General features: G+C 40.7%; 2 protein-coding genes across 2 annotated transcripts; one reads left to right on the top strand and one right to left on the bottom strand.

The window, feature by feature from the left end:
• The first annotated feature begins 541 nt into the window (after nt 1-541).
• On the top strand, nt 542-13,583 carry atxn10 (ataxin 10). The gene is made up of 11 exons (XM_008401113.2): nt 542-706; nt 1,515-1,709; nt 2,844-2,929; nt 3,090-3,186; nt 3,317-3,481; nt 4,284-4,364; nt 4,486-4,642; nt 4,740-4,857; nt 5,453-5,637; nt 9,500-9,563; nt 12,800-13,583. Exons 1-11 carry the CDS (start codon nt 576-578, stop codon nt 12,982-12,984), a joined length of 1,464 nt encoding a protein of 487 aa, XP_008399335.1. The 5' UTR covers nt 542-575; the 3' UTR covers nt 12,985-13,583.
• A 482-nt stretch (nt 13,584-14,065) lies between these two features.
• Nucleotides 14,066-26,780, bottom strand: wnt7ba (wingless-type MMTV integration site family, member 7Ba). Its single transcript, XM_008401112.2, has 4 exons — nt 26,420-26,780; nt 25,305-25,531; nt 21,857-22,128; nt 14,066-19,145 (listed from the first exon to the last, which is right to left on the bottom strand). Exons 1-4 carry the CDS (start codon nt 26,500-26,502, stop codon nt 18,666-18,668), a joined length of 1,062 nt encoding a protein of 353 aa, XP_008399334.1. The 5' UTR covers nt 26,503-26,780; the 3' UTR covers nt 14,066-18,665.
• Nucleotides 26,781-27,197: the final 417 nt, after the last annotated feature.

Consider the following 27,197-nt stretch of genomic DNA (forward strand, 5'->3'; position numbering starts at 1 on the left):
CGGGTTTCGGATCATTTAAGACATTTGAATTAAAAAAACTAAGATAACTTCAGAAAATGCAAATTGAAGCTTTCAAATACTGATTTCAGTTGTTACTAGGAAAATGCAAAGCTTAAACCTAATAAATTGATGTTTTGTCTTATTTTTTTATTGATTTTTCAAACCCACAATTAAAATAACGAAAATGTCATACAAAAAACCTTTGTGTTAAAGTGAAAACTGACTTCTACAACAATAACGACACTTGAATAAAAATACATAACATTAAAAATGATTTGTAAGACAAATAGTTGCTTTAAATATTTTCTGCTTCATTATTCTATTATATGTACGTGTAAATAAATATACTTTTTATTACGGCATAATTTTAGTTAACTGCATTTTTAAAAGCCTTATTTCGTTTTGCGCTTGATAATGCGGTACTTCTGTCACTAATAACAGTTCGAAGGCGGCGAGTCAACGCAAGCAAACATGAGCACATGCTTAGACTCCGCCTACGCGATAAATTGAGCCAATAAGAAGTCAAGAGTTTGACCTGCGTGTCCCGCCCACATTCATGACGCAGCTAGTGAAACATGGCAGATTCCACCGATGACAAGCAGAAAATATCAGCGCTTCTCGCTGACATTTTGAATGAGAAACAGAGCTCTGAACACTTGCAGGTGTTGAAGACGTTTACAAGTGCGTTGAAAGATGCAGAATACAGGTGCTGTTTGATTCCATACTCTCTCTTGCTTTAGTAAAAACGTGAAGACGTTAGCTCGGTAGCTAAGCTAAAGCTAGCTTGAAGTGTGTTCAGTTTAATGTGATGCCCGGGAAACAAGTTTGGTTGTTTTTATTAATTTATGCCTTTCTGCTATTGATACACTGTTCGTAAATTGTTGGTTTGAGAGCAAGTTCAGCTGCTTCCCCACAACATAAACGAAGTTTATTACAGTAAGCTTGACTGAAACATTACTGTCTCACGAGGCAACAATGATAAAAAAAATTTTTATGAAGGTTAATGAGGTGCCCTGTTCTAGTAAACTGTAATTTTAGTACACGTAAACACACAATTGCGTTTTATGGTTCTTCTCTAAACCGCCGTAGGTGTCTACTGTCTCAAATCTGTTAGAAGTTGCTGTGCTGCATTTGCAAGAGGAAACAGTTTGACATCAAAATGGACTGGAAGGTTGCCAACCAAGAAAGAAACATTGAGCATATTCTAAATTCACCACCTTCAGGGTCGTTTGAAACCTCAAGCAGTCTATCTTGACCAGTAAAAATCCATGTGAAGAGAGCTTTTTTTCTTCGGACTAGAGCAAGATTGAGCTGCTCTCCCAAGTTAAACTGAGGATTTCAACACTAATTATGTCAACACCACTTCTAGTATTTAAGACGATTGAATGGGTTGTTTCACGAAGATGATCATGGCATAGAAATATTTTCTATGAGGCTGCAAATAAAAGGATATCATTCTTGGTTTTGAAATCTCATCAAAAATTAATTTTTCTCGCAAACTCTCCTCTTCTCAGGGATGCCGTGGGGGAGGACGTTTTCTCTGATCTCCTCAAGGTCCTCACCAGGCTGTTTGAAGGCCTGCAGAGTGCGAGCGAAAGCGGCGATGACGACGCGCGGCCCTCTGCCCTGCAGCTCCAGCTCGCGGCTGAGTGCTTCAGGTCCCAGAGGAACTCCTGCGTTCAAAGCCCACGCAACCAGAAACTGCTCAGGTGATTACACCGAGAGTGCAGCGGCAGGAAGATGAGAGCTTAAATGGAGCTGCCAATCCGCCTCTTCTTCCTGTTGCGTCTGATTAAAGCTGGTAAACTCCAGCTGCACAGTGAGACTCTAAAGTATTCAGACCCAATGAATCTCTTCACATTTTGTTCTGTAAACTGTAAACGTTGAGATTTTGAGAGTAAACTACAAAATCTTCAAAAATCTAAAGCCAGTGAAAGTCTGAGACAGTCTGATGAGGTGAGACTGCTGAATATGTGTTAGTGTTGCTATAGCAACATGCTTTCTAACACCTTTTGGAGGAAAAACAAAAAATCGCACTTGCACTAAAACACAGTGACTGTAAAGAGCAACACAGACACATGCCAAAAATCTAAAAGTGTTTTTCTATGAAATATACACATTTTTCTCAACTTTATTGTATAATTTGGAAGATAAGGACACGTAGAGCTGCTGGTTTAAATCCCCATAAGGCATTTTAACCCAGCATGTGGATTGCATGGTGGGACGAAATCAAAGCCAAAACATTCCAGATTCCACTAAACAAAGGTAGAAATTGCTTCACTTTATCATAGTCCAAATGTTATAAGTTTATTAAATCACTCATTATTCAAAATGTATTGGAATAAAAATAATAGTGTCAAACTTTTGATTTAAGAAATGTGATTATTTAATTAGAGCCTTTAATCAGATTATAGTTTTTAATCCCATCTCACCTCTAATCTGCTTGTCCAGCTCTCCCCTGTGTTTAGCTCTCAATCCACTCTGACCAGATTTACAATAGCTGCTAAACAAGAGCATTTCCACATCATAATGTATCCGTCACCATGAGTTTCAGAATCTCAAATGGGATTTTTTTTGTACCCTTCTTTCAAGAATGACCTTGACTCTCTAATTATGTGCTACTTTGTGCTTCTCTGTTGTTTTTAAAGTCCGTTTAAACACGTTGGCGTTTGCGGTTGTTGCAAACAGAATGTGAAGAAGTTCAATGGTTGTGTTGAAGGTTCAAGTGTTGGTTCGTAAAACAATTTGGGATTCCAGTAAACTTAAATAATGCTGTTTTTGAGGTACTTTTATGAATACTTTGCACTTACTGCGTACAAAATCTCCTTTTTTTTATTCTCTAGGGAGCTTGGATTCATTGGTATATCCCTTAAACTCCTAAGTTTTCTTCAGACCCTAAATTTGGAGACCAAAGACGCCTTATATGAACGTAAGTCTGAATCCGTTGAATTGGCAGCAAGATGCAGTGTTTAAATTATGAAAAAAGTGGAAGGGGGGAAAGATGAATACTGCGACATCGATCTGTGTTTTATTTGTTTTTCTGTCTTCCCATCTAATCATCTACTCATTTATCTCCGTCTGCGGCTCAGCTCTTCGCTGTGGGATCCAGTTTCTTGGAAACCTCGCTGTCGGAAACCAGATGAGCAAGGACGAAGTCTGGCGGCTCAGCTTCCCTGACGTCCTCCTGTGAGAACGGTTCTATTTTTATACAAAGAGAAAAGACGCCTTTTTACAGTTGTTTTTTGTTTGTTTGTTTTTTTTTAAGCTCTCGTAGACCTTATGCTGTTTTATTTAAACCAGATTTGTGTGTGAACAGGCAGCTGCTCTGTATTGACGATGAGAAGGTGGTGAACTACACCTCTATGGTTCTCCACACTTGTCTGGATGAGGCCAAAGTGGAGGATCTGTCAAAACCGCAGAACATCAAGCTGGCTCTCAAAGTGATGGAGCTGTGCAGGACCCAGCCTGACCTGGACTGGACGTAAGTGCGGCTTCCAGACGTTTGAACTCATTATAATAACAAAATCCTTAGATAATGTTTGTTGAAGCTGCCAGAGCCTAAAACTACTGAGGAATTGCTGCGTTTTTTTTTTTTGACAGTTTAAAAAAAAAATCGGATTCAGTTTGAATAATATTTACTAGAAATCAAAGGGAGTGGGCACAGAAAAGATTCTCCATCAATCTTAAGACCGCTGAAGTGTCAGAATAGCTGTAGTTATTCAGGTCTGGATTAGTTTATTGGATCAACAGAGAGAAAGCAACCATAAATCAAAAGTAGCTTTAATCCTCTGTCGTAAGAAACGGCAAACAATTATTTGTTTAGTTATTATTTATTGAGTTTGCTTAATGCCTGGCTTTAAGTCCGAATTTATGGTAAACCCTGGTAAAGATGTTGACTTGAAATCTGATGTTTTAGAGATCTCTCTTTTAGTTCACCGTCCTCCTTTTCTTAATCTGATTACAAAATAAACGCGGGTCTGTCTGTGAGACCTCCAGTTGTTTAACCTTTGCAAATGTTAGTTTTGGTAAGTACGTCTCCTGCCCACATCCAGCTTCTTTTACGGAATGTTCTTTTGTCTTTCTGATTTTCAACAGTCTGCAAATAAAGTCTACTTTTTTCCTTTGCATAGTTGTAATGGAAGATATTGTTCCTCAACACCTGCAATGTTGTAAACAAAAATCTCAAATGAAATAGTGACTAATGTTCTATGAAGAAACACTTTTTTTTATGTTTTGATCTGAATGATCTTTAGAGTACATTTTTGCTTTTTCTACAAATCCAGTGTCCTGATGGCAACTCAGCATTTTCTCAAATCTTCAGCTCTGGTGGAAAGCATGTACTCTGGGATGTCCCATCACGACAGGTACAGATCAAATTCCTGTCAAAATCTGACCTAAAATTGTACTAATTTGGATTCAAATGTTGGTAAATATTTAGCTTCTGTTTGAAGAAGAATAGAGAGAAAATAAATGTGTTTTTTTCAGAGTAACTCTCTTGGAGCTGCTGTTGGCCCAGTTAAGAGAAGAGGGTTCAGAAGGCTGTGGCATTCCCCCCAGTGTGGCCCATTTACTGGCCAGTTCCTTCCAGAAAGGTTGCGGGGCGGTACTCACGCTCGCGACGGGTTCTGCTTCCAGCAACGAGGTCACAAATGCTGCAGCTTGTTAAATTTGTCCCCAAACATTTCTACTTTTCTGAGATGTTTTTTTTTCTTAAATCTGCTTGCTGTGATCCTGTGTAGGTCCTGCAGGAGGCGCTAACAGTGATAAGTCTGCTGGACGTGCTGTGTGAGATGACCTCAGACCACAAGCAGTTCATGTTCCTGCAGGACCATCCCGATCTTCTAGAGACTACCGTTGGTAAATGAAAAAGCAGACAAGCTCCCTGACTGGGAGCCGGAGATCCCGATTCCCATCAGTTCCTCATCAGGACAGACACTTAAGATTCCTACCAAAAAACCTCCTTGGTGTGGATAAGTAATAAAATCAGAGCACAGATACCCTTCAACCTCCCCAAAAATGTTTTGAGCAAACCACCTAATTTAGAGTCGTGAGAGAAAGATTTATCCGACTAAGCTGTAGAAGTTTCTCACTTTTTTCTTTCCTGTCTGTCCACCTTCTTCTTCTTCTTCTTGCAGGCTGGACCTCAACTTGATGTTGTGACTCTGTGGAAGTGTAACATCAAGGCCAGGTTGAGGTTGGAGTTTTGCTTCCACAGAGCCACCGGGGATTTAAATAGTTTTTTTACAACTGTGGGGTTTTAAGAATGTATTGTGCACCATTTCTGATCAGGAAGAACTAATATATAACAAGCTGCTGATGTAAATATTTGATGTTTTTTATTTAGCTTGTTTGTCCTGATTATGTAACAGTTTATTGTTAAATTATTGTATAATAAATGTTTTGTTAAAAAAAAAAAAATCTTTTTCTTTTTCTTTTTTTTACCCCTATGCAGAGCTTCTGGAGCAAGTGCATGCCATTGGGAAGGCCAGTAGGAATATCTTCAGCGCCACTCAGAACTTCTCCGCCTTTAACGGAGAGGAAGACCCGGCCTCGGATTCCCCGGTGGTCAGCTTCAAGGCCCACCTCATCAGGCTCATAGGAAACCTCTGTCACGGCAACGCCAGCAACCAGAACAAGGTCCGATCATGTGTTGAAACGATGAATCCGATCAATCGACTGTTGATCAACAAATTTAGTAATCAATTGACGGTTAGCAGGAGTATGCAGACTTCAAAAAAGGCCATCACTTAACAGTAGTTAAGCCAAAACTGTGTAAAATTATATGCAATTAATATAAAAACTCTGTAAATATGTTCCTCCCAGAACTCTTAAAGTGGCATAGTTTTAGTTTTACCTGGTTCAAATTCTGTAAAAATGAAAATCTCCTATTAAGTACCTTTTGCTATCTAATTATTATTTGGTTAATCCAAAAATTATTAAATTAATCTACAAATGAATGCGTTCACTCAAGGAATGCCGTTATTGCATTTTAGGCAATGAAATGCTTACTACTTTAAAAAAAAAAAAAAAAATTGTGGGTGTGCTGTGGTGGCGCAAGGGTTATGCACAACCCACATATGGAGGCCTTAGTCCTCGACGCAGCTGTCGCAGGCTCGATTCCCGGCCTTGGCGACCTTTGCTGCATGTCTTCCCCCTTCTCTCATTACCCACTTTCCTGTCAATTAACTATCAAATAAATAATATTTTGTATCCGATTAAAGGATTTACTTGTACAATTGTACTAAAATAATGCTTAGTTGCAGCCATTGTCTTATCCAGGGGTGCCCAAAGTCGGTCCTGGAGGCCTGGCATCCTGCATGTTTTAGTTCTCTCCCTGGTTCAACACAGCTGGATCAAATGATGGCTCATTAAAGGCCTAAGAAGAACATTGACATGCTGTAAAGGTTGTTACCAGGCAGAGAACTAAAACATGCAATATGCCGGGCCTCCAGGACCGACTTTGGGCAATCTGCCTTTAAAGTACCATATTTTCCGCACTGTAAGGCGCACCGCATTATAAGGCGCATAGAATAGACGCTACAGTTAGAGTTGTTCCGTACTCTACAAATGTGGATGTGTGATAATAAAGAAATGGTCCCTGAGTACTTTATATAGTAGGCTGCCCCAGTCATTGTTTCACTCACGGTGTTGGTGTTGTGATATTGTGCCCAACTGCTTTCTGGGTAACACAGACCAACCGACACGCTGCCGCCGCAGTCTCTGTCTCTCCCCCCCCACCCCCCCCCCACCACCAGGCTTTAAATGTATAGGGGCTGGTCCCTTGGTAACCCTAGTCGAAGCATCCTGGATGAATATCTAAAGCCACTTTGTTGACATAAAGAATGTCAACAAAACAGTCCGACTCCGGTCGGCGAGGAGAGCCTTCCGCGACTGGGCCGGGGCGTGGCCGGACGATGGTCACCCTTCTCCGTTCGCACACAGCATGTTCGTGGAGAACGTGGTGCTAAATGTGTTCTACACGATGTTCTGACAACTATCCCAGCATGCACCGTGCGCTTCTTCTACGGGCAAAAATGAAGCCGGCAGCTGCTTACCGTAGTTGCTAGACCTGTTGTGGCTCAATATCGGTCCACATATAAGGCACACCGGATTATAAGGCGCAGTGTTGGCTTTTGAGGAAATTGAAGTTTTTTAGGTGTGCCTTATAGTGCGGAAAATACGGTAGTCAAACATGCCGACTTATCTCCCATAGGATTATATCAGATTTCTCCAGCATATCTGGACCAGCATGTCTGTATTTTGAGCCAGACAGAGAAAAATAGATACAATGACAGTTTAGATCAATTCATGTGTTGGAATGGCTCAGACAAAGCCCTCCTCTAAATCCAATGGAGAATCTGAAAAGTCATGTGTGAAGACGATCTCTATCCAATCTGACGGAACTTGAGGTATTTTGTAAATTCACATTTGTAAAGTGTTATAAATGTATTCATTACAAGCAATAACTGGGAATTAAGAAGTGTCGAGTTAACAATCAAGAAGTTACTTAATATATAAATTATCAGTTTTGTTATGAATGCCTGATATGCCAACACTGACAATGGTATCGGTAGATTTGTTAACATATCGCTTAGAGGTGAAACAGAAAAAAAAATTTGCAGTTCCTAGTCCTGAGAATTTTTAATAAATTCAAAATACTCAAAAATTCATATTAGTTTGCTTAATTTTTTGTAAAGTTATATTTGGACTATTTTGATATATTGAAGTAATTTTACTCTCAAATCACGTTTTAAATGAGAACTAATGGAATAATTAATATAATTATTTTATATAAAACGGTCTAAAGAATCTTTAAAACATTTGAATAGTAAAATTGGTTTCTGAATCGATTTTTCAGAAACCAATTTTTGTTTCTGAATCAAAAATAGTTTCTGAATCTGACCCAGAAATTTGGATTGGCTCAAATGGCTAAACAATGAAAGATTCACATCGCTAGTATTTGGCCGATAAATGAAACCGGGCCTATTATTAGTAACTGATATTTAATTTTGCTTCTCGTTGGTTTTTTCCCTCCAAAGGAGTTGAAAAAGTAGAAAACAATTATTCTTTTTTTTTTTTAATTGGTGATTGGATGTTGTTTTTGGTGACTTCTTATGTTTGTATTTTTATGATATATCGGCTCAAGTCTTCTTATTTTTGCATTCTTTGTTTGGAAGTTTAAGAAATATCTGATACTAGTTGCTTTTTAAGATTTCAGATTGTGCCTCCTTTTTCCCCAAAATAGTACCTTGAGATGGGTTTTTTAGAAGAAATAGCTGGAAAATATGACAATTTTTATGTTTACACTTGGGTTAAGTGTGATTTTCTCTCCCCTTCCTTCCTCCTTTCCTTCTTTGTTTCAACTCGAAGCTCGTGGAGACCTTGTCCGCTTCCCGCCTGTGAGCATCTCGCAGACGGTTAACGAAGCAGTCAGGGAAGAGTTGGCCTCTTCATACACCCAGTTGTACTTAATAGAAACAGATTTGTGGAATGCCTGTGGGATGACCACCCTCAGCTGGCCTCTCCGTAATATTTATGGATGCTGATCTGTGGTCCGTCAGTGGTCAGAAATCACCCCGTATCTGTTTTCACGAGGATTTCTTCCAGTAAACCAAATGTCATTCTGTTCACCTTTTGGCAGAGAGGGTAATTTAAGATGTGCATGCGAAGCTCTGAACGGCCCGTACCGGCCTGAGAGTCACGGGTCTGCTCGCTTGTTATTCATCCCTTTATGGGTTTGGACGTAATGTAAGCAGCTTTTGTTCTCAAAGTGGAAAGAAGCACAGACGTGAGCTTCCTCGACGCTCTAAATGACTATTCCATTTTCTGAAACTCGGCACTTGGTGCCGTTCTTCTGCTCCCTGCCAGTCTGTTTGGAGGAGAACCGCAATGGCAACACACGGTCATTAAGCCTATAGGATCAGACAGCTGATGAAGAGCAGATCGCCCAGTGTGGTGGTCTTAGACTAACACTGGTGCCTTTCCTCACATTTGAGGCTCTGCTACAGACAACCCCTGTTTCTTTTGTTTGAGAATCATAAAATAAACTGGAATTTATAAACGGAAGATGATAAATGTTGGTGTTTTTAAAAAGAAAAAAAAACATGGATATTTTATATGGTGGGTAAGTTTTGTTCATTTATTTAGTTGCCGGTTTAAAAAAAAAAAATCATTTTCGTCTTCTGTTTTTGGTCACAATGAAGAATGAATTTTCCATGTTTCCTGTGAAGTCTGGAGTTTTACTACATTCACTTTTTTTATTATTATTGCTTTAAAAATTTGCCAAAAATGGACAGAGAAGACGTATCGGACTCAAGTTGCAAGCGCAACTTCTAAATATAGAAGATGAAAAGTAAGAAATTGAGAGATGAAAATGGGTTTTTCAATCTGGATTTCAGCTTTTATGTGTTAGAAGCAGAAATATTACACTTTGTTTTCTCCCATTGATTTAAGTAGCAAATGTTTCTGATGTAATTTGTTGAAATACTTGTGTCCTCAGGTAAGGGAACTGGATGGCATCCCGCTCATCTTGGACAACTGCAACATAGACAGCAACAACCCTTGTATCCTTTCGAAATGTGTGTTCCAACATGTTTCCTAATTATTTTTCTTTAATTATTCTGTGTGGACAAGCATGCCACTCAGAATGAGAGACCACACTGTGTTGTACATAGAAAGATCTTATTAAATGGTAAAAAAAAAAAAAAAAAAAAAAAACTTGTACAAAATGCATATAATGCCCAAAAAACTCGCTAAGCCTGGTCATCCAGTGGCCCAGCATGTTTTTGAGTTAAAAAGTGTTTAAAGTTGACAGGAAATTTGAAAATATCACTTGATAATTATGCGTTATTGAAAGATTAATACTTCAACACCAACTATAGAGCCTTAAAAAAAAGCAACAAAAAAAAAAAAAAGCAATGCTAAGCCTTGTGGGGGCGCAATTAAAGCCTGGTGGCCCGCCAGGCTTAAAATATGAGGGAAGTCTTGCACAACAGCATGGAGAACAAACCCACAGAAGATTAAATATTACGATCAACTGTCAATACATTTTGAATGATATACTCTCTAAAAATGTCAGTTCGTCATTATTTCTGCTGTAGAGGTTTTTAAATGTGGTCAGACATTAAAGCCTCATTGATTAGTCTTTTTCTTTTATTTGGAAATAATTACACCGATCTCCCACTTTTGTTTTTGTTTTTATTAACTGACTATGTACCATTGGGGAACAAGACATATAATTATCATGTGAATCTAATATAACACAATTTTTAAGACTTTCTTCCTACCGGACTACCACATAACAACATTAAGCTTCGGCCAGAATGTGGAGTTTTCTCTGGGATCCCATTAGTCACTACCTTCTGTAGGGAGATTATAGTGAGCTTTTTTTTATTATTGTTGTGGAAGCAATGCACATGTTGTCCTGCCAAAGCTCTAGGTTCAACCAAAACTGTAAACCACTGTACAGTAAACACAGCGCCATAATTAGGCTTCTGGCACATATGGATCGGTAATTGTGGATAGGCTCGTTGCTGGGAGACCGAAGGAACATGTGAGGCTGCTGCTTGAATACAAAACTTATTTTTTCCATCGCAAATCTATAAAACAGAGTTTGAAAAGGAGAAAATGTGCTGGCAGCTACAATTAGGCCCTAAATTTGTCATCCCATAGCAGATTTGGATGTAATCTTTAAATTTTAGCAACATGTTTCAGAAAAGCTAGTCAGTATTTTGAAGAAGGCTTTGATGTAATGGCTTTGATGTAATGCCTATAGAGATTCTTCCGTTGATTATTGAAAACGGTATTTTCCATACCATGTCTTTTTTAAATATGTGAAGTAAAGTAAATTTTTTTTTTTTAAAGTAATTTAAACTCCACTGTGGTATGAATAGTTTTACACATGATTACATCTACACATACCTTTGTGGCGGGTTAAGATAATTTCATACAGCTATGCTTCCCATGGCTGTAGCATTATGATTGGATAGCTTTAAAAGGGGCGACTAGACTGAGATGAGATTTATTTCAATCTACGATGTTCAAACAACCACTGTGGTCCTAATCCGGAGGGAAGGAGATCTAATCATTTCTCCAGAAATTATCAATTTTTTTTTGTTGAAAAAGTTCTTATGTATTCATCTGTTCTATGATCTTGCGTCTTATTTAGCATTTTATTGCATTCTGTGCACCGTTTGCATCAGGTCTCATAACTGTAAGCTTACACTGCGCTGGGCGTCGACCCAGCCGCTATTGTTAGTTCACTAAAATGGATTTCTCTGCAATTCTGGCTTTTTACCAGGCCAACAGTCTGAGCCGAGGGGATCCTTTGTTCCCATGCAGCCCTCTTTACAGACTTGTTGTAAACTGTGCTAACTGTGTCTGCCTGTCTGTGTTGTCAGTCCTTGTTTCTCTTCAAAAACAAAACGATTGGCAAAGGGGGGAAAAAAACCCAACAAAAAAACAAAAAAAATCTGGGAAACATAAGAGTGGGAAAACTGAGATCCCAAAACACGTCTGCAAAACTGGTTTGTTTGGGTTGGGATGCTTGTGTTCGCCACGACCCAAAACAAACACAGTGCGGACAGGAGTTTGACATCCCAAGCTGGAGAATTGGCGTTTGGGGGAAGTTTGCTCGAGTTCCTTGAATAATTGTTTCCCTCTGAGCTGTGAAACTGTTTTTGAATCCATCCTGCTTATTCCCTGCAGCTTATTAGAAAAAAAATCAAATAGAACAGGTGCTTGAAGGCGGTACCATGTTCAGGGTTACCATAATTCTTCAAATCTGGAAAAAAAATTGCGAGATATGAAGAATTCTAACTAACAAATATGTGTTCAATTTTTTTTTTTTCAACTTTGTAAAGATTCTTGCATTTGAAGCCAACCGAGTAGACCCCTAATATGAACAAAAAGGCGACTGAAAACTTTAGTTCGACAACAAAAAAAGCCCAAATTTGACGACAATTGGACAGAGATAATTTCTTCAGTACCTGCACAGAGCAGAAACATGTTGCACTTTGGCAAGTGAATACTTCACATTGTTTTGGGAAGAGACAGTGTGAGGATCTTAATCATTTTTACTGCTTAAACGATCTGAAAAATGTTGCAGGTATTTGGATTTGGTTTCATTGAGTCAATACAGCTTTTGGTGAAATTACTGCAGCAAATCCTTCCGGGTACGTCTATGAGTTTTGCAGATGGAAAGTTTTTTTTGCCCCATCTATTTAGCAATAAGTTAAAACATATGAACAGTCTTGGATCTAAACGGTTTTATTGACCATAAACTCATTAATCACAGGTCTTATGTTTTGTGGTGGCAGGACTATTTTCTCATATTCCAGGTTATTTTTCTTGTTTGACTTTTCTTTGAGTTGTATGCAACCACCTAGGCTTCTGAAACTCTTTGCGGTTGAGGCTACCGCTAACTTGCTGCTAACTTTTTGTGTCTATCTTGGGTAAGTGTAAATTTCTCATCAGTTTTCTGAACACCGTTCATCTTTGCGACTGCCTCACTTCTGTTGCCGAGTCGTACGATTCTACTTTCATTCTGTTCGAGAAAGCTCGACACTACTACTAGTCTTAAAGTCTTACATTTTCATTGGGGGAATCCTACAGAAACTCTGTACTTAAAATCCACTGACGTGTTTTTTTTTGTGTGTTTTTTTTACAATGTGGCAAAATTCAGAAATATTTAAGGGATAAGGATACTCTTGCAAGGCAGTGTATATTAACAAACAAAATGACACGAGCAGAATCTTGGTTAAAGTTCGACTTCTGTCTTTCCTTAACCGACTGCCTCAAGTTATCAGCCAGTGGGCCATCTTTGCCATCAGGAACCTTCTGGAAAACAACCAGCAGAACCAGGAGCTGGTGGCTGCTCTGGAGAGGCGCGGCCCGGTGGACTACTCTGCACTCAGGGAGCTTGGGTTCCTCGTTGAGGAGCGAGATGGGAGCTTGCTGCTCAAAACCGCGAGGAAAGACTCCTAAAGACGTCAGAAGATGAAGGTTCTCTCGACCCATCAGCGGGTTTTAAAGCAGAGCAGCTAAAAGAATTTGCATTTACCCAGTAGAGATGCTTTTACTCACAATACTTAAAACAGAAAAGTCTCTACAATGAACTTTTCTACCTCTCCAAAGTTATTCCACATTGACTGAAACCCTACGAGGTCTGCATGCTATAGACACAGATGTCAGGAGCTCCAAGTGTGGGGAATGAGGAGTCGGTGAGTGGCAAACACATCCTGGCACCTCTCCGAGACGCCGATGTTTTGTGGTTTAATCCAAAGACAAGAGCACCGCGGGGTCGAGGCTTTCTGGCTTTTCAAACATGGTTCGGGTTACCAGCAGGAGCTGGCATTTAATCTCAGGCCCAAACGTGGCTTTTTGCCGTTACCATGAAAGAGAATGTCTGAAACGTGATGTAATCTACCCCCTCGTGGCCTCGCCTAATTAAAATATCATGGCCGCAGAATGAAACTCTGCTTATTAAACCGCTTAAAATAACTGCGTGTCCGACTAGACCTATTATTAGGATTGTAGGGAGAAAACATCTAATCCATGAATAAAACTTGAAGCTGTGACTGAGAGATGGGAAATGCATCTTAATCGAAGACTTTTTTTTTTTTTTCCTCTTTTTTTCCAGAAATTAACCCAAAAAACAAAACTAAACAAAAGCATAGCAACCTATAGCTCCCTTATTGGTTCTTTGGCACCTGTAGTAAAGACGTGTAAGAATCTTGGAAATTCATCTTTTACTGCAGCACCGTATTCTCACTGAAAAAAATTAAGTAAAAGTTCATCAAGCTGACAGAATATGCTACATGCAAGCAGAATTTGAATGCTGTATTAAAAGTCTACCAGATATTTCACCCAATTAGTCTTACTGGGCAAAAACACCAAATCTTGTTGAGTATTTTTGGTCCAGTTTCTGGTACAAATATCTTGTTACCACTTCTACTGGAAGATTTGTTTTACTTATGAGGAAAATGTTGTCTTTAAGTTAAATAATCTCAGTGGAACAATTTTTTTCTACTTAAAACAAGCTCCTTTATCTCACTGGAAAGTTATATGCAAGTTAGTTTTGTCTTATTTTAAGTATAGTAAGGTATTTTTCAATAGAAACTGGACCAAAAATACTTTGTAAGACTTTGTGCTTTGGTAGTGTATGCAATTGTGTTTCAGTATTTTGTCCAGATCCCAAAACGACTGTGATAAAGAAGACTGGTAGATCTGTGATGCTGTAGGCCTGTGATTGTTTTTACATTTTTATTTTACTTTCCTAGGAATCCTGTAATGGTTCCTAGTCTTTGGAACAGCAGGAGATTTTAAATATCAATATGGTGGGCTCTTAACTGCAAACTTAAAAAAAGCAACAATTGGGTTCATTTCGTAGAGTAGGAATCAGAATCATGCAGCCAAATCATCACAGAAATGATTTTCCAGACAAAAATGTATCTTCTGCTACAACTATCTAACCTGAATTCAACAGAAAAGCTTTGGGGTGAACTGACGAGAAGAAATCCTAAAAGAGGACCATGAAATCATGTGGTGTTTTCACACCTGATGGACCAGTAGCTTGAGTTCAACTGGAGACCAAAGTGTAACATTTGTTGCATTTTCAGCCGGTGCAGTTCGCTTTCACACTTCTCTGTGTCAAACTATCCAAACTAATTGAAAAACCTGTTTTACTGCTTTCCTTGTGGTGGCGCTGCAACAAGAACCACTGAAGGAAACGACACAGAAACCTCTAAACAATACGCAGCATAACTTCCACTTGTAGGATTTCTCTTTTGTCTTTGGTAAACAACCAGGAGCCGTTTCTGTCGCTAGCGCTAGTCTCCCGCATTTGCTTTGATCGTATTATCCCTGCGCTTTAATCCGCTTTGTTCTTAGGTGGACCAGAGTTCACCTTTTTGGTTTGGATCAGAGTTTGATTGCGCATTCACACCTCCCCAAATTAACCGAACCTTCTTACTCAAACAGACTAGAGTTCGATTAAGGCAGAATTGGTGTGAACGCACTCTCAAACTTATCTCCAGTGATTATGCACAGAGGTTCAATAAGTTATCCTCTTTTTTTTTCCCCTTTTCAGTGTGAGCTTGTGCAACTGCAAGATAAGATGACAATTTTAGATCATTGTTCCAGTAATTGTCACTTTTCTAAACTACTGTTGTCTTTTCTGAAACTTTTGTTTTGTGTTTAAGTATTCAAGATTTCTGTTTTGCACATCTGAGAAAACATCTGTCCATACGCATGCTTTTAAGATAAATATATATATAGAGTGTATATATATATATATATATATATATATATATATCAAAAAATTGCCTGACATGAGTTTATAACTGCACTTCTACTTGCTTTGGCACTGAAGGGTTTATTCCTCGATAGTGGGGATTTCCACTTCGTCTTCCATGTATAACAAGCTGATGGCGTGCATCATAAATCAACAACCATCTCATTAAAATCAAATTCATACAGCCCGTCTCTTGGCAGAGGAACTCATATTTGACTCCGTCGTTATTTGATGGGCGGTCATTATATCCCGCTCTTTCTGTTTAATCACAGCATGCTTCGGAAATGTCCACAGAGTAAATCGTACGAACGCATGAGAAACCGAGGGGAATCGGATGGGAAGTGTCAAGTTTGCAAAACGACACTCCTTCCTGTCCTCCTCGTGCCGCTCTATAAGCTGAGCCGTTCTGACAACTCGACAATGCGGCGCTATTCGGGTCTGCCCGCGCCCTGCTCCACCCTGTTTGCTCTGCCTCCGATTTTTAATGACAAAATGGGCTGAAACAATCCGACGGACCATCCCCGCCGATCCGGCAGCACAGTAGAGGGAGCTTTACGGGGTTCCGGTCGTCAGGATTTCAGACGGCTAACATAACAGCCTTTAGTTCACGCTCGACCGGCCGGCCGCAATGCTTTTCAGCCCCACAGGAAAGAGGGCTGTGTTGCAAGTCAGCTGGGCTGAAAGGGGTGGCAGGGCTGCAACCTGGGCGTTCATCCGCCGAGTCAGACAATGCAAGAATTTTACTGTTTCCCATATCAGCATTTTACATCACAGACCTCTACTGCGCCGTTCTGAGGCCTACAGAGATCGCCTTGCATCATAATATCCAGATCATGTTTAAATTTGGGAGAAAAGGTCTAATAAAGTGTGTGCGAATTTAAAAAAATGCCTTTTTTTTTTTTGTCTTTAGTTGTCGAGCCTTATGAACCTTTAAAGTTTTCAAACTTTTCAACTACTGGTGCATTTCAACAAATTAGGACATCGTTGAAAAGCTTGTGTGCTTTGGTAAAACCCCAAATTCAGTTCTACAAGAAATGGGAATATGACAGAAAATCTGTTAATGTAGAAATTTTGTATTTTGATCTACACAGTCTTTAGAAAGCCAGCGACTCCCTTCACAAGGAGGGTAAAAGGTCCACGCTAAAGAAGCCGACTGTAAAGGGCGACGCATCTAACAATACAAATGGAAAATTTTGTGGAAGGGAATGGTGTGGCAGAAACAAAGTTTAACAAAAAAACCTCTGTAGCGATAAAAGAACGGAGTTGCATGAATTACTGCATCAGTGCAGCGTGGCATGGAGGCGATCAGCTTCACTCTGCTAAGGTGTTAAGTTTTACCAGCAGCAGCCTTGTCGTCTGCATTGTTGGCTGTAATGTCTCTTATCCTCCGGAGTTACTCTGTAGGAAATTTGGACTTCTTAGCCCAGACAAAACTCCTTTTGACGCCCTTTCTGATTAGAAAGCAGCTGCATTCGATGCCTTGTAGGGTTGATGTTATCCTCCTTCCTTGTGTAGTCTACCTTCCACTCAACCTTCTATGAATATGCTTGGATTCAGCAATCACTTTAGTGGCTTACCCTTGTTGTGGAGGGTTTTAAAAATATGTTATCCGTCTTATAATTGTCTGCAAAATTCAATTATGAAAAATAATTATCCAAATTAACAGTCGTATCTCTATGCAATATGAGTTTCCCTTTTTGAATTAAATTACTGAAATAAGTCTAGTTTTCAATGACATTCTTAATGACTGCGATGTCCCAGTAACGTCTCTGGCATAACTCAGCTTTTCTGGATGTCTTGAGAAGGTTAAACTCCCGTTTTAAGTGGACAAGTCCCTTCAAGTAGTCGAGTATTTCCATTTCAGGAGCTTTATTCCAAAATAACATCAATTCCAAATAAGTTATAGCTTTCAAATATGAATAAAATGACATGAATAAGAAACACTCTTTCCAGCTAGAAATGACATAAAGTGCCACATTCCTCATATAAAAATATATTCTTCCAATTGTTTTGTAACTCATACAAAGCCTAAAAACAAACAAAAAATGTGGAAATACATTAAGGGTGCTGCCCAGAAATGGCAAATCTTTGGCATTCATCCCCCCCCGCCCCCCCCTCTCTTCCCGTTTCCATGTGGTTACGGTCCGATGCCATCTGCCTGAGCAGGCCTAAACCACGCTGGAAGGCTTTGTGTAAGCAGAGGCCGCCGTGTGGGACTCTTCATCTCGGCCCGCTCGCGGCTGCGCTGGATGCTTCTGGACCCGATAGCTCCTCCGTGGATTTCCCAACGAGGCTTGCGTGGTTTTCTGCTAAGCACCGGCTCGTCCAGCAGCCAGACAATGAGTGCAGTCAGGATGGAGGGCCGTTCAGACTCACAGGTTGGATTCCTAAAGCAATGCATTTGTTGGCGGAACAAACCCATCTGGCCTTGGGATGGTGGTTTATGTGTAAAATGTGCCAGTTCAACACCGGCCCTTAGTGTAAAACTTAAGGCAAAGTATAGCGTAACGTGACTGTCTGAATGTGCCAAAGAAGGTACAGTTCATTTTAAATAACAAATGAGGATCATTGTGAAGGAGATATTTTTGAGTGGTATGAGATGCCCAGCTACAAGATGTTCTACATAAATAATAGTTTTAATTCTTTTTTTGTTTCAGTGTTTGAACAGAATACAGTGTGAGAAGATGCTCGGCTGCCATTTCTCCGGGTCACGTGTGGAGGCTTCTTCCAGGGCAGTCCAAAGTACATTTCTGATTTATGTTCCCCTGAACATGAATGTTAAAATAATAACCAACAGTCGTCGCTCGATGCCAAAAATTTGCCTTCGTACTGCAACGTCTTCTAACACCAGTATGGAAGCAAAAATAATCGCCACAAACCTAAATATGTTTTAGCGTTTTCATGCGATAGACCAACGTAAAGTAATGTGTTAATTGTGAAGTGGAAAGAAAATTGTATGCAGACTTTTCCATGTAAAAATATATACTAGAGCTACAGCGACTGTTGGTGGTCCAGTCAAAGTTCACAACTAAAAACAATCTTCCAAGTTGTGAAAATTACTGTCCACACTCTAATTTGTAGCTTTTTTTTGCAACAAAAAAAAAATTTCATGCTTGTGCAAAGCTGGTAGTCACCTAACTACTTATTGTTGGTCTATCACTGAAAACCCCTAAAAAATATATTCAAGTTTGCATAAGTATATGTGAAAAAGTTGAAAACCTTTGCAAAGTTGTTTGTCTCTGTTGCTCCCAGTGACTTCCACCGCTCAAATTCAGCTTGAGTTTCTGTTTCTGTAGAAATACGATGCCAAAATGTGCAAAATGTAATAAATATCTTAAGGCCTTTCCTTTTCCGAGTTCCCGTTTCCCTGCGCCTACTTGCAGGTAAAAACTTCCGACTTCTCTCTGCAGGTGTTGCACTTGACGAAGCAGCACCAGTGGAACTTGCAGTTACACTGCCAGACCCGCGTGTAGTGGTGCGTGTCGTAGCCCCGGCCGCAGCACATCACGTTGCATCCGTCTGTGTGAGTGGAAGTGCCGTTGCACAGCCTGCCCCTCGTCCCCGTGCTTCCTGTGATCGTGTCCTCCTCGCAGTAGTTTGGCGAGCGCTCCAGGTACACCAGGTCCGTGTCCGTGGGCTTCTGGTAGCCCCGAGCCTGTTTCAGGCGCAGGAAGGAGGGCTGGCGGAGCCGCGAGGCCCGGACAGGCTCCACTTGCACCGCGTCGCCGTAGCGCTCCTTCAACAGGTAGCCGACCTCTCGGAACTTGGGCAGGGTGATCCAGCAGGTCTTGGTGGTGCAGGAGCCAGAGACGCCGTGACATTTGCACTCCAGCTTCGTTCTCTCCTCCAGGATCTGCTCACAAAGAGAGTGAAGGCTCAGCATGTTTTAAAGAAAGAAAACTGACAGTGGGGCGTCTGCGCGTCCTTAAAGAGTTTTAAATTCATTTGTCTAAACTTTAAGGCTTGAAATGTCTTGAATTGATTAAAGAAAACATATCACCATAAATATGTTAATCACAGTTCTTAAAGTTTGTTGTGGCAAGACTATTTAATCTCACATTTTATTTAGATCCTTCTCATGTGATCTTTCTATTAGATAAAAGTTTGAGTCACGCACAAACATCTGCACTCATTATGTTCTGACTCGAGGTGGTAAAGGCTACTGGTAACAAGCTGCTAATGCCTGCTAGCTTGCTAAAGTCTTATACCATGTGAGAAGCACAAAGCTGCTGCCAAGAGCCACAAAAAGGCCCCAGCAATTTCACTGTATTGGTCCCCTGTATTTCTTTTGTACATCACTGCTGTGATATGCATCTTAAATTGTACTAATACTGGTCTTAAAAAGTTTTACATTTGAGTTCGAGAGACCTGTATAAACCCTGTGCAAGGTGAATGTAACGTCACTGTAAACAGCTAGGCCTGTCTCTTTTTGGGGAGCTGGGATTTCTGCGACCACTTTAACTTTCAGCACAGCAGCTGGCGAGCCAACTTTGTGTCAGAAAGTCCAGGGAAAAAGGCTCGTAGCTCCAAGCTGGAGTCTCTAATTAACATTACCTTTCCTCAAACCACAGAACGCAGTGACAGGAGTCGACTGACCAGAACTGTTGCGTAACTCGACGTGTATACTCTTACATGGTGGTTTGAGTCAGATATATATTATAATGTCCTATAAATACATTCAAATGACAAAATAGACAGGTGAATGATTTGAATGTAAAGGGGTGGGGGAAGCCTCCTTTGATCAAGATCCACACTTAATATATTTTTTCTGTTATGTCACTGAAGCTCTAATAACAGAGAGCTGCTTGTTCGTACACATCATTATTCAAATCAGAGGTAGGGTAGGTTATCAAGGTTTTGGAAGCGGTTCTCGACTCCGGGTGGATCAGCGTGCGCAGGCATGCGGTCGCTGAGAAGGGAATAGAGGGAGGATTGCAAGAATATTCTTTGCTTTGACTTGAATGTTTTGTTCACGAGTGATGGATAAACCGAGCAGGAAAAGCAATGCTTCTTCCGTCTCTCTTGGTGAAGAAAAAGCTGGGCCAAAATGCAAAGGCTCTACTACAGTTTGTCCATGTTCTACCCTTCACCTGTGGCTACGTGGTACAAATCATGAATCAGATGTTTGATACAAGCAACTGAAACAAGTTTCATTTGTAAGGATGGTTGGGATCAGATTTAGAGATGAAGTTAAGTTCTTCTATCTGATTTGAATGCCTTCTATGTCGCTCCCTTTGGAGGTTTTACAACCCTTTCTGATCCCTTAGGATTCCTCGAATGAACTGCAGAGTGTTGATCTGGAACATCTCCATCTTGAACCTGATAAATCCCAAACAGCATCTCAAATAAGCGGAAGACATGGGTGGATGGATGGATCAATGAGTATGGCATAATAGTTCGATGAATTCAATTTCAAGTCCCTGTTAACCGTTGAGTCTTATGATTCCAAATTGAAAAAATGGGAGTAACAAATGAAATGAGTATTTTATTTAAACCACTAGAAAAAGGCAGCCCATTAAACTTGACGCCAGACTAAATAATTCCTGAATAATTTAGGACATGACAAAATGGTAAATGATATTGCTAAATAAATCTGCTTTCTTAGCTTTAGTTACTATTTTTCACTTGAAGATTCAAGTGTGAAAGCTTTTCAGCATTTCAGTTTATTAACATTTACACCACTGTTGCAAATTAAAAAAAAAAAAAAACATAGATGATTGGACTGTTTAGGGGAAAAAAACGTAATGTGACTGTCATTTCTCACTATTTTTTGGGAAAAAACCAACATCACAGACATGAAATGTTTGTTGTAAGTGGCGGTTCCTGAAGGAATAGAGCTTGGCTGAGCCACTCCTTTTGCTGATTCCAGTCCCTCTATAACAATGAAGGAAACAGTCACAGTTTGTAGAAAACGCATTTCCTTCAAATTAAATATCAACGAACCGCTCCCTTAGCTACTCCTTCCTCATATTTTATCTAACTTCCCTTTGGGATCAATAAAGTATTTTTGAACTCGAATAAAATTTTTGAATATAAACTACTCAGAAAGTTTAAACTCAGAGGCCATCATATTTGGTACACCTTGTGCTAGGTTGGTTCCTCTTATGCCATCAGAACTGCCCCAATTTGTTGTGGCATAGAGTCAGCCAGATATTGGATACATTCATAGGATTTGGTCAGTATTGACATGATGGCATCATGTGCTACGTCATCCAGTTTAGAGGAACTAAAGAGAGCTCTCAGACAATCTAGCTAAAAGAAGCAAAGATGTCTCAGGCTAACAGTCACCTCCACAGATCATATAGCAGATCATTGGGGGGTCTGATCTCCCAATTCGTAGCAAATTGTCATATGTGGCAGTCAACTCCCCCTAGAAATGTATAACTTAAAATATTTTTTCTATTTGGTGTAAGGTATAAAGTATTTTTGAAAGCTCAAGCACAAATAAAATCACAGGTCACTGATATTTATTGTCCGAGTTAAGTCTGAAGTCAAGTGACTCAAGTCCACACCTTTCGTTAATGGCATCCTTCCGTTTGATCAAATCGGACCTCGGTGTGTTACCTTTCGACCCGCCTCGTTGTTGTGGAGGTTCATCAGCCGGCGGGCGTTTTTCTTGATCTCCCGAGCGTCCACAAAGCGTCGCGAAAACTCCACGCCGTACTTGACATCTGCCGAGCAGCCTCCCCACTTCCAGCCCTCCTCGCGGTCGTGGTAGCCCTGCTTCTCGCGGTCACAGCCACACTGGCTTAGGTTGCCTTGGCTACAGGCCGCCGTCACCGCGTGGGCAACTCCAGCGGCTGTGATGGCATAGGTGAATGCTGCCTCCCTGCTGCCTGGAGAAAGGAGAACAGAACTGGAATACAAATCAATAATTAAATGACTGATGACATACTTGAGAATCTAGGCTAGAGTACTAATGTAGATATTTCTTTGACTTGGGTTACTGTTAGGGATTCTTGGTCTTGAACCAAGTAGTGATTCAGACAGTCACATCAGTGTCCAGCATTTCCACATAACCCTAAAATGATATGCAGTACCTTAAAGCAGTCTGAACTTGGTCCTATGGTACAAAATGAAGCAAAGACTTGAAGCAATAAAGTCGCTTTTGTTAATGAGAATCATCATGAAGACACTGAACTTTAACATAACCTACATGAGTGGACATAGAATGCGGAATCAGTTCTTCTGCAATGAGCGTTTTCACATCTTGGAATTTTATCTCGATTTACTTTGCAGAATTGTTTTAACATGGTCACTTTTCTGGGTTTTTAGGCATGAGCGACCTCGTTAAAGTTTGGTTTTATAGCTGGACTATAACTAAGCCACTCCAAACCCTTTCGCTGATGGCCAGGCATTCCCCCCTTTGGATTTCCTCTGTCACAGTGTCTTTGGGGAATGTGAGGCCTAAATGACACAATATAACCTTTTTCTATGACGTTATCACAATTTCTTAATGTCTCTGAAAAGCTTTAGTGCATTACAACTGCGCTTTTGAGAAGTTAGGGTGGACAGTGTTATTCTGATGGCTCACTTTGTCAGTGTTTTTATTTTATTTCTTTTATTGGTAGTGTCTTGAGGAACTAAAACCAATGGTCGTATATTCCTAATAGGGGGAAAAATGACTGGCTCTTTAAACAGTGTGACTCACCAAATGTGGCACTGTGTATTATGAAAATCTCCACTTTGGCCTCATTGGTCTAAAGGAGACAGAAATCTTGTGGTTTATTCAGATTCATTTTGTTCTGCTGTCCTGTTCTTGAGTCTGGTGAACCGTGCAAACAAGTTCTGGAGCCTAGGAAGTGTTATTTGCGGTTTGTTAGCAGTTTTTCTAAATGTTGCTTGGTCTCAGCTGTTGAGTTTGCGTAGATGTTAACAGCCACAAGCGTTGGCAACTGCACTGAATGTTTTCCACATATATTGACTCCAACATTATGACCACAGGCAGGTAGAAAAGGTTGGTTTTGGAGAACACTCGCGCTGCCTACAACACCACAGCGGTCGGCAATGCAAGTTGTTTTCTAAACGGCCTTCTAATCCTTCCACAGATTGATGAGCAGCAGCAGTTGCTTCTCTGAGATCATTGCTCAGAAGTATTTAACACAGGCAGCAGACTGTCTCTGCATGTCTTGCCTCAGATGGCTCTGTCTCAGGAGTTAGTGCTTGGCTTGTTAAAGCAGTCATCAGGACTCTGAAGGAAACAAAGTGACATCTGCTGGCTGACTTTCTGCACTGGGACTACGAGTTGCTGTGCTTTGTTGTGTCATACAGTGTTGTCCTTTTTCTGACTAAGGAAATTGCAGCAAATGATGGTGTGTAACACAGCCAGATGATCTGTGGATGGTCTTAACCCATTTTCAAACTTTTCTGTGTTTACTGTTTGAGCTTCATAACAAAGAGCTTCATGTTTATGGAGTCAAAGGGGGAAAATTAATTTATTTTTGCAAAAGTTGTTAACAGGATATGGGATATCATCCCCCTTCGAGTGTTTACCCCATGCATGGTGTCTCCTTTAGATGGCTCCCTTCCAACATAAAAAAAACTCCTTTGTTGAAACTGTCAAGTCTGCAGCTGAAGACTTCCCTCATCAAGCTAAATCTGCGAGCGATTCAGATAAGTTGTTCGATGCTGCTGAGTATTTCTCAAGGTATCGGGCGCAAGCAGTGGCCAAACAGCCATCTCTTCCCGCTGTGATTTGTTTTGATTGAATGCCGTTGCATTCAGGGTTCCATCGTTGCCATCCGGCTTCTGGAGCTGCCTTTAATTAGTGGTTTGCATGAATCTTTCTGGTCTAAGCCTAATGAATTTACAGGCCCTAAAGGTCGCCATTGTAAACTTGTGTAAGAATCACTTACAGGACAAGATTATTGTGTAGTCTTGGTTTAGACAGCCAACCCCAATGTTCCAGCCCGTTTTGATAAAGACCTTATTTAATGGATCGTGACAGAAATTCTTTAATTGTTTTTCTTAACTGGACTTGACAAAAAAAAAAGGTTCTCAAGTGTCTCTTTAAATTTGTTTACTCTGAGAAAACTGATCTTCAGACAGCAGAAAGTGATCGCTCCCAGAACTGCTAGATTAAACATGCATCCAAACCCACAGCAAAACCGCAACAAAACATTCTGGACCAGAAGCAATTTATGGATGAGGTTCACATTTGGAGCAAAGAGGCGCCTGCGAGGATTACAAATTTTAAAGAATGTCGGAGTGAGTGAATTTTTAGTTGGTGTTAATGGACTACACAGGTATGAATTTAAGAAACCATACCCTGATGAGCCTGACACAATAATGTCTTCACTCATTTTGGGATATTGCTTCAGATGAAATGTTTGCTTGGGTGCTGAAATCTTTCAAAACTTTGCATTTGAGCTTGTTCCGTTGAATGTTGAAAGTATGTACGCCTGTGAGAAGAAACCCTTAAAGTTTCAACTCTGGAACGTTAACGTAATGTAATGTAAACCAGACAGCCATAGAGTTACCAAGAGGTTTAGGGTATGTATCATTTAGAAAGTGAAATTTAAGTACAATCTATTTTGTAAAGAGCTCAGGCTCCGTCAGACGGGATAAAAGTGTCCATTCTCGCCACAAGTTTCAAATTAGGTTTCGATTGGACTTTTCCAACATAGACTCCAACAGGTACAGTGTTGGTTTTCTGCCAGAAAGTCAAATTTTGGTCTCATCAGACCAAAATTTGACTTTTGGTCTGATGAGTTTAAAGTTAAGCACCTGAGTTTAGCAAACATGAGGAAGGACCGAGTCCTTCCTCATGTTTGCTAAACTCAGGTGCTTAACTTTAAACCGGACCTCTCATACCTGGCAAGATTCTTCTTGCCACCTTTTCATCACGACCACATTTGCAGAGAGCACGACTAACAATTATTTGGTAGACAGATTTTCCCACCTGAGCCGTGGATGTTTTCTTTACCGCTCTCCCACTGCTAAAACTTCACAAAGCAACCATAAAAATACTCTCCCCCCCTAAAAAAGAAGCCAAGTCCCAGACTAGACCCACCTACTCTCAGCTCTTGTCCGAAGACCGTCCTCTCCCCCAGGGCAGAGCAGTTCCAGCGGCCGTAGCGGAACTGGTACTGGCACTCGTTGATGCCCAACTGGGCGCCCTCGCCGATGATGATGATGGCGTCCGGGCGACTCTGGCAGAGTGCCCTCTGACGGGGTGCCAGTCCTGGTATGTTGTTGCAGATGATATTGGCGCCCAGGGCCACCACGGAGGACAACGCCCTGCAGGAATGAGGATTGTGAGAAGACTTTACCAGAACAGTCTTATAGAAAAATGTGGAGAACATTCTCCCTTAAAGCAGAAAGGGGACCCAAATTTGATGGGTTATAAATTTTATGAAGTCAGGCTTGTTGATATTGAACTAATTTTGATCGCCACCCCTGCAGAAAGCTCTCTATAGTTTATGGGATAGATTTCATAGCAGAACCTGCCCTTGTTCTCAATGAGAGGCAAACATGGTGTAGCAATCACTCTCATTGTGGGGCCCCTAAGTCCCAAACGCTCCTTACAAAGGCCCCTCTTTCTATTAAAAGAGCATGAAGTAATCATTTTAATACAACTATTTTCCATATGCTGCTGTCCCACGTTATAGCCCGGTTCTGACGAGGTGCTTCCAAGACCGAGTGGTTCTGGTGCAATGTGTAAATCCACGAAGGCAGGTTATCTCATCAGCTGGTCAGCAGATTAAATGTTGGCTGCACTCGATCGAGTTTTCACTCAGCCGTTTTATGGCTCAATTTCTGAATGAAAATGCCAGCGTGTTGGAGGAGAAATCAGCAGCTCGTGTTCCACTGAGGAGGAAAATGACTGAACGAGAAAAAAATAGAAGTCGTGCGTTTTTCCACCGGTTCTTTCCAAAGTATTCCCCAAGAAAATAACAGCAATAAGAAATGACGTAAAAGTAAAAAAAAAAAAATATATATATAATGATCTAAAATTTATTTATTTATTTTTTAAAGCAACGTGGTCGAAAATATGTTTTGGTTTCTCGTGTTGACGTTACAATTTTGTGCGTGATTGGCTCACAATTTACGCACGTAACAGAGGCTGCAGGAGAAAAAAAAAGCGCATCAAATTCAAAGGAAGCATGCGCATTCAGAATAACGTACAGGTAGCTACCGCTGGTGAGGATGAGGAAGATCTGCGGGTAGTAGACGGACAGCAGCGCACTGCGAGACGAGATGAGAAGCATGGCTGCGCATTGAACACAGCCTGCTTTGCCCTCTCTCTCTTTTTTTGGGAAAAAAAAAAAAAGATCGTGAAGAAATACGTCCTTATATGTGGATTCAAAGAAGTGTTAGAAGCAGTCCGGAGGGAGCCGAGGCGCTCTGCGGCAGCTCCGAGTCCGCTGTCCGTGTGCGGCAGACCCGACGCTGCATCTCCCGGCCGATGCGCGCTCTTGACACCTGGCCTGAAAAGAGGGCTTGGTAGGGTGATGGTCGGGGGAAGGAAAAAGAGGAAACGAGGGGAGGGGAAGGTGGGATTGTGGGGGGTGGGGGGTGGGGGCACGTGGCTCCGAGTCCGGACGCGCTTTGGTCAGGTCTCCAAAAGTGGGAATGTTGTGGAGATGGAAGGGAGTGCACCAGCCCACTGGAATGACCCTGCACACCCCCACATCCCCACCCATCAAACACACACCCCAGCCCTCCCTCCCTTCACATCTCGATTCAAGACATTGTGGTTTTCACGTTTCGTTTAGAATTATTCACACGAATAATCCTTAGGTTTTGACTAAATCTCTCTTAAAAGTTAGCGGACTGAGTTTCAGCTCTGTTGCGAAAACTGCAACATGTCATTCAATGCACTAGTTATTTTTTATGTCAATGTTACAACATAAAAAAATAATTAGTGCTGATGTTCTTTGTCATTGGTCATTTTTCCACTGAC

Source organism: Poecilia reticulata, linkage group LG23 (assembly GCF_000633615.1).
Source record: "Poecilia reticulata strain Guanapo linkage group LG23, Guppy_female_1.0+MT, whole genome shotgun sequence".
NCBI classification, from domain to species: domain Eukaryota; kingdom Metazoa; phylum Chordata; class Actinopteri; order Cyprinodontiformes; family Poeciliidae; genus Poecilia; species Poecilia reticulata.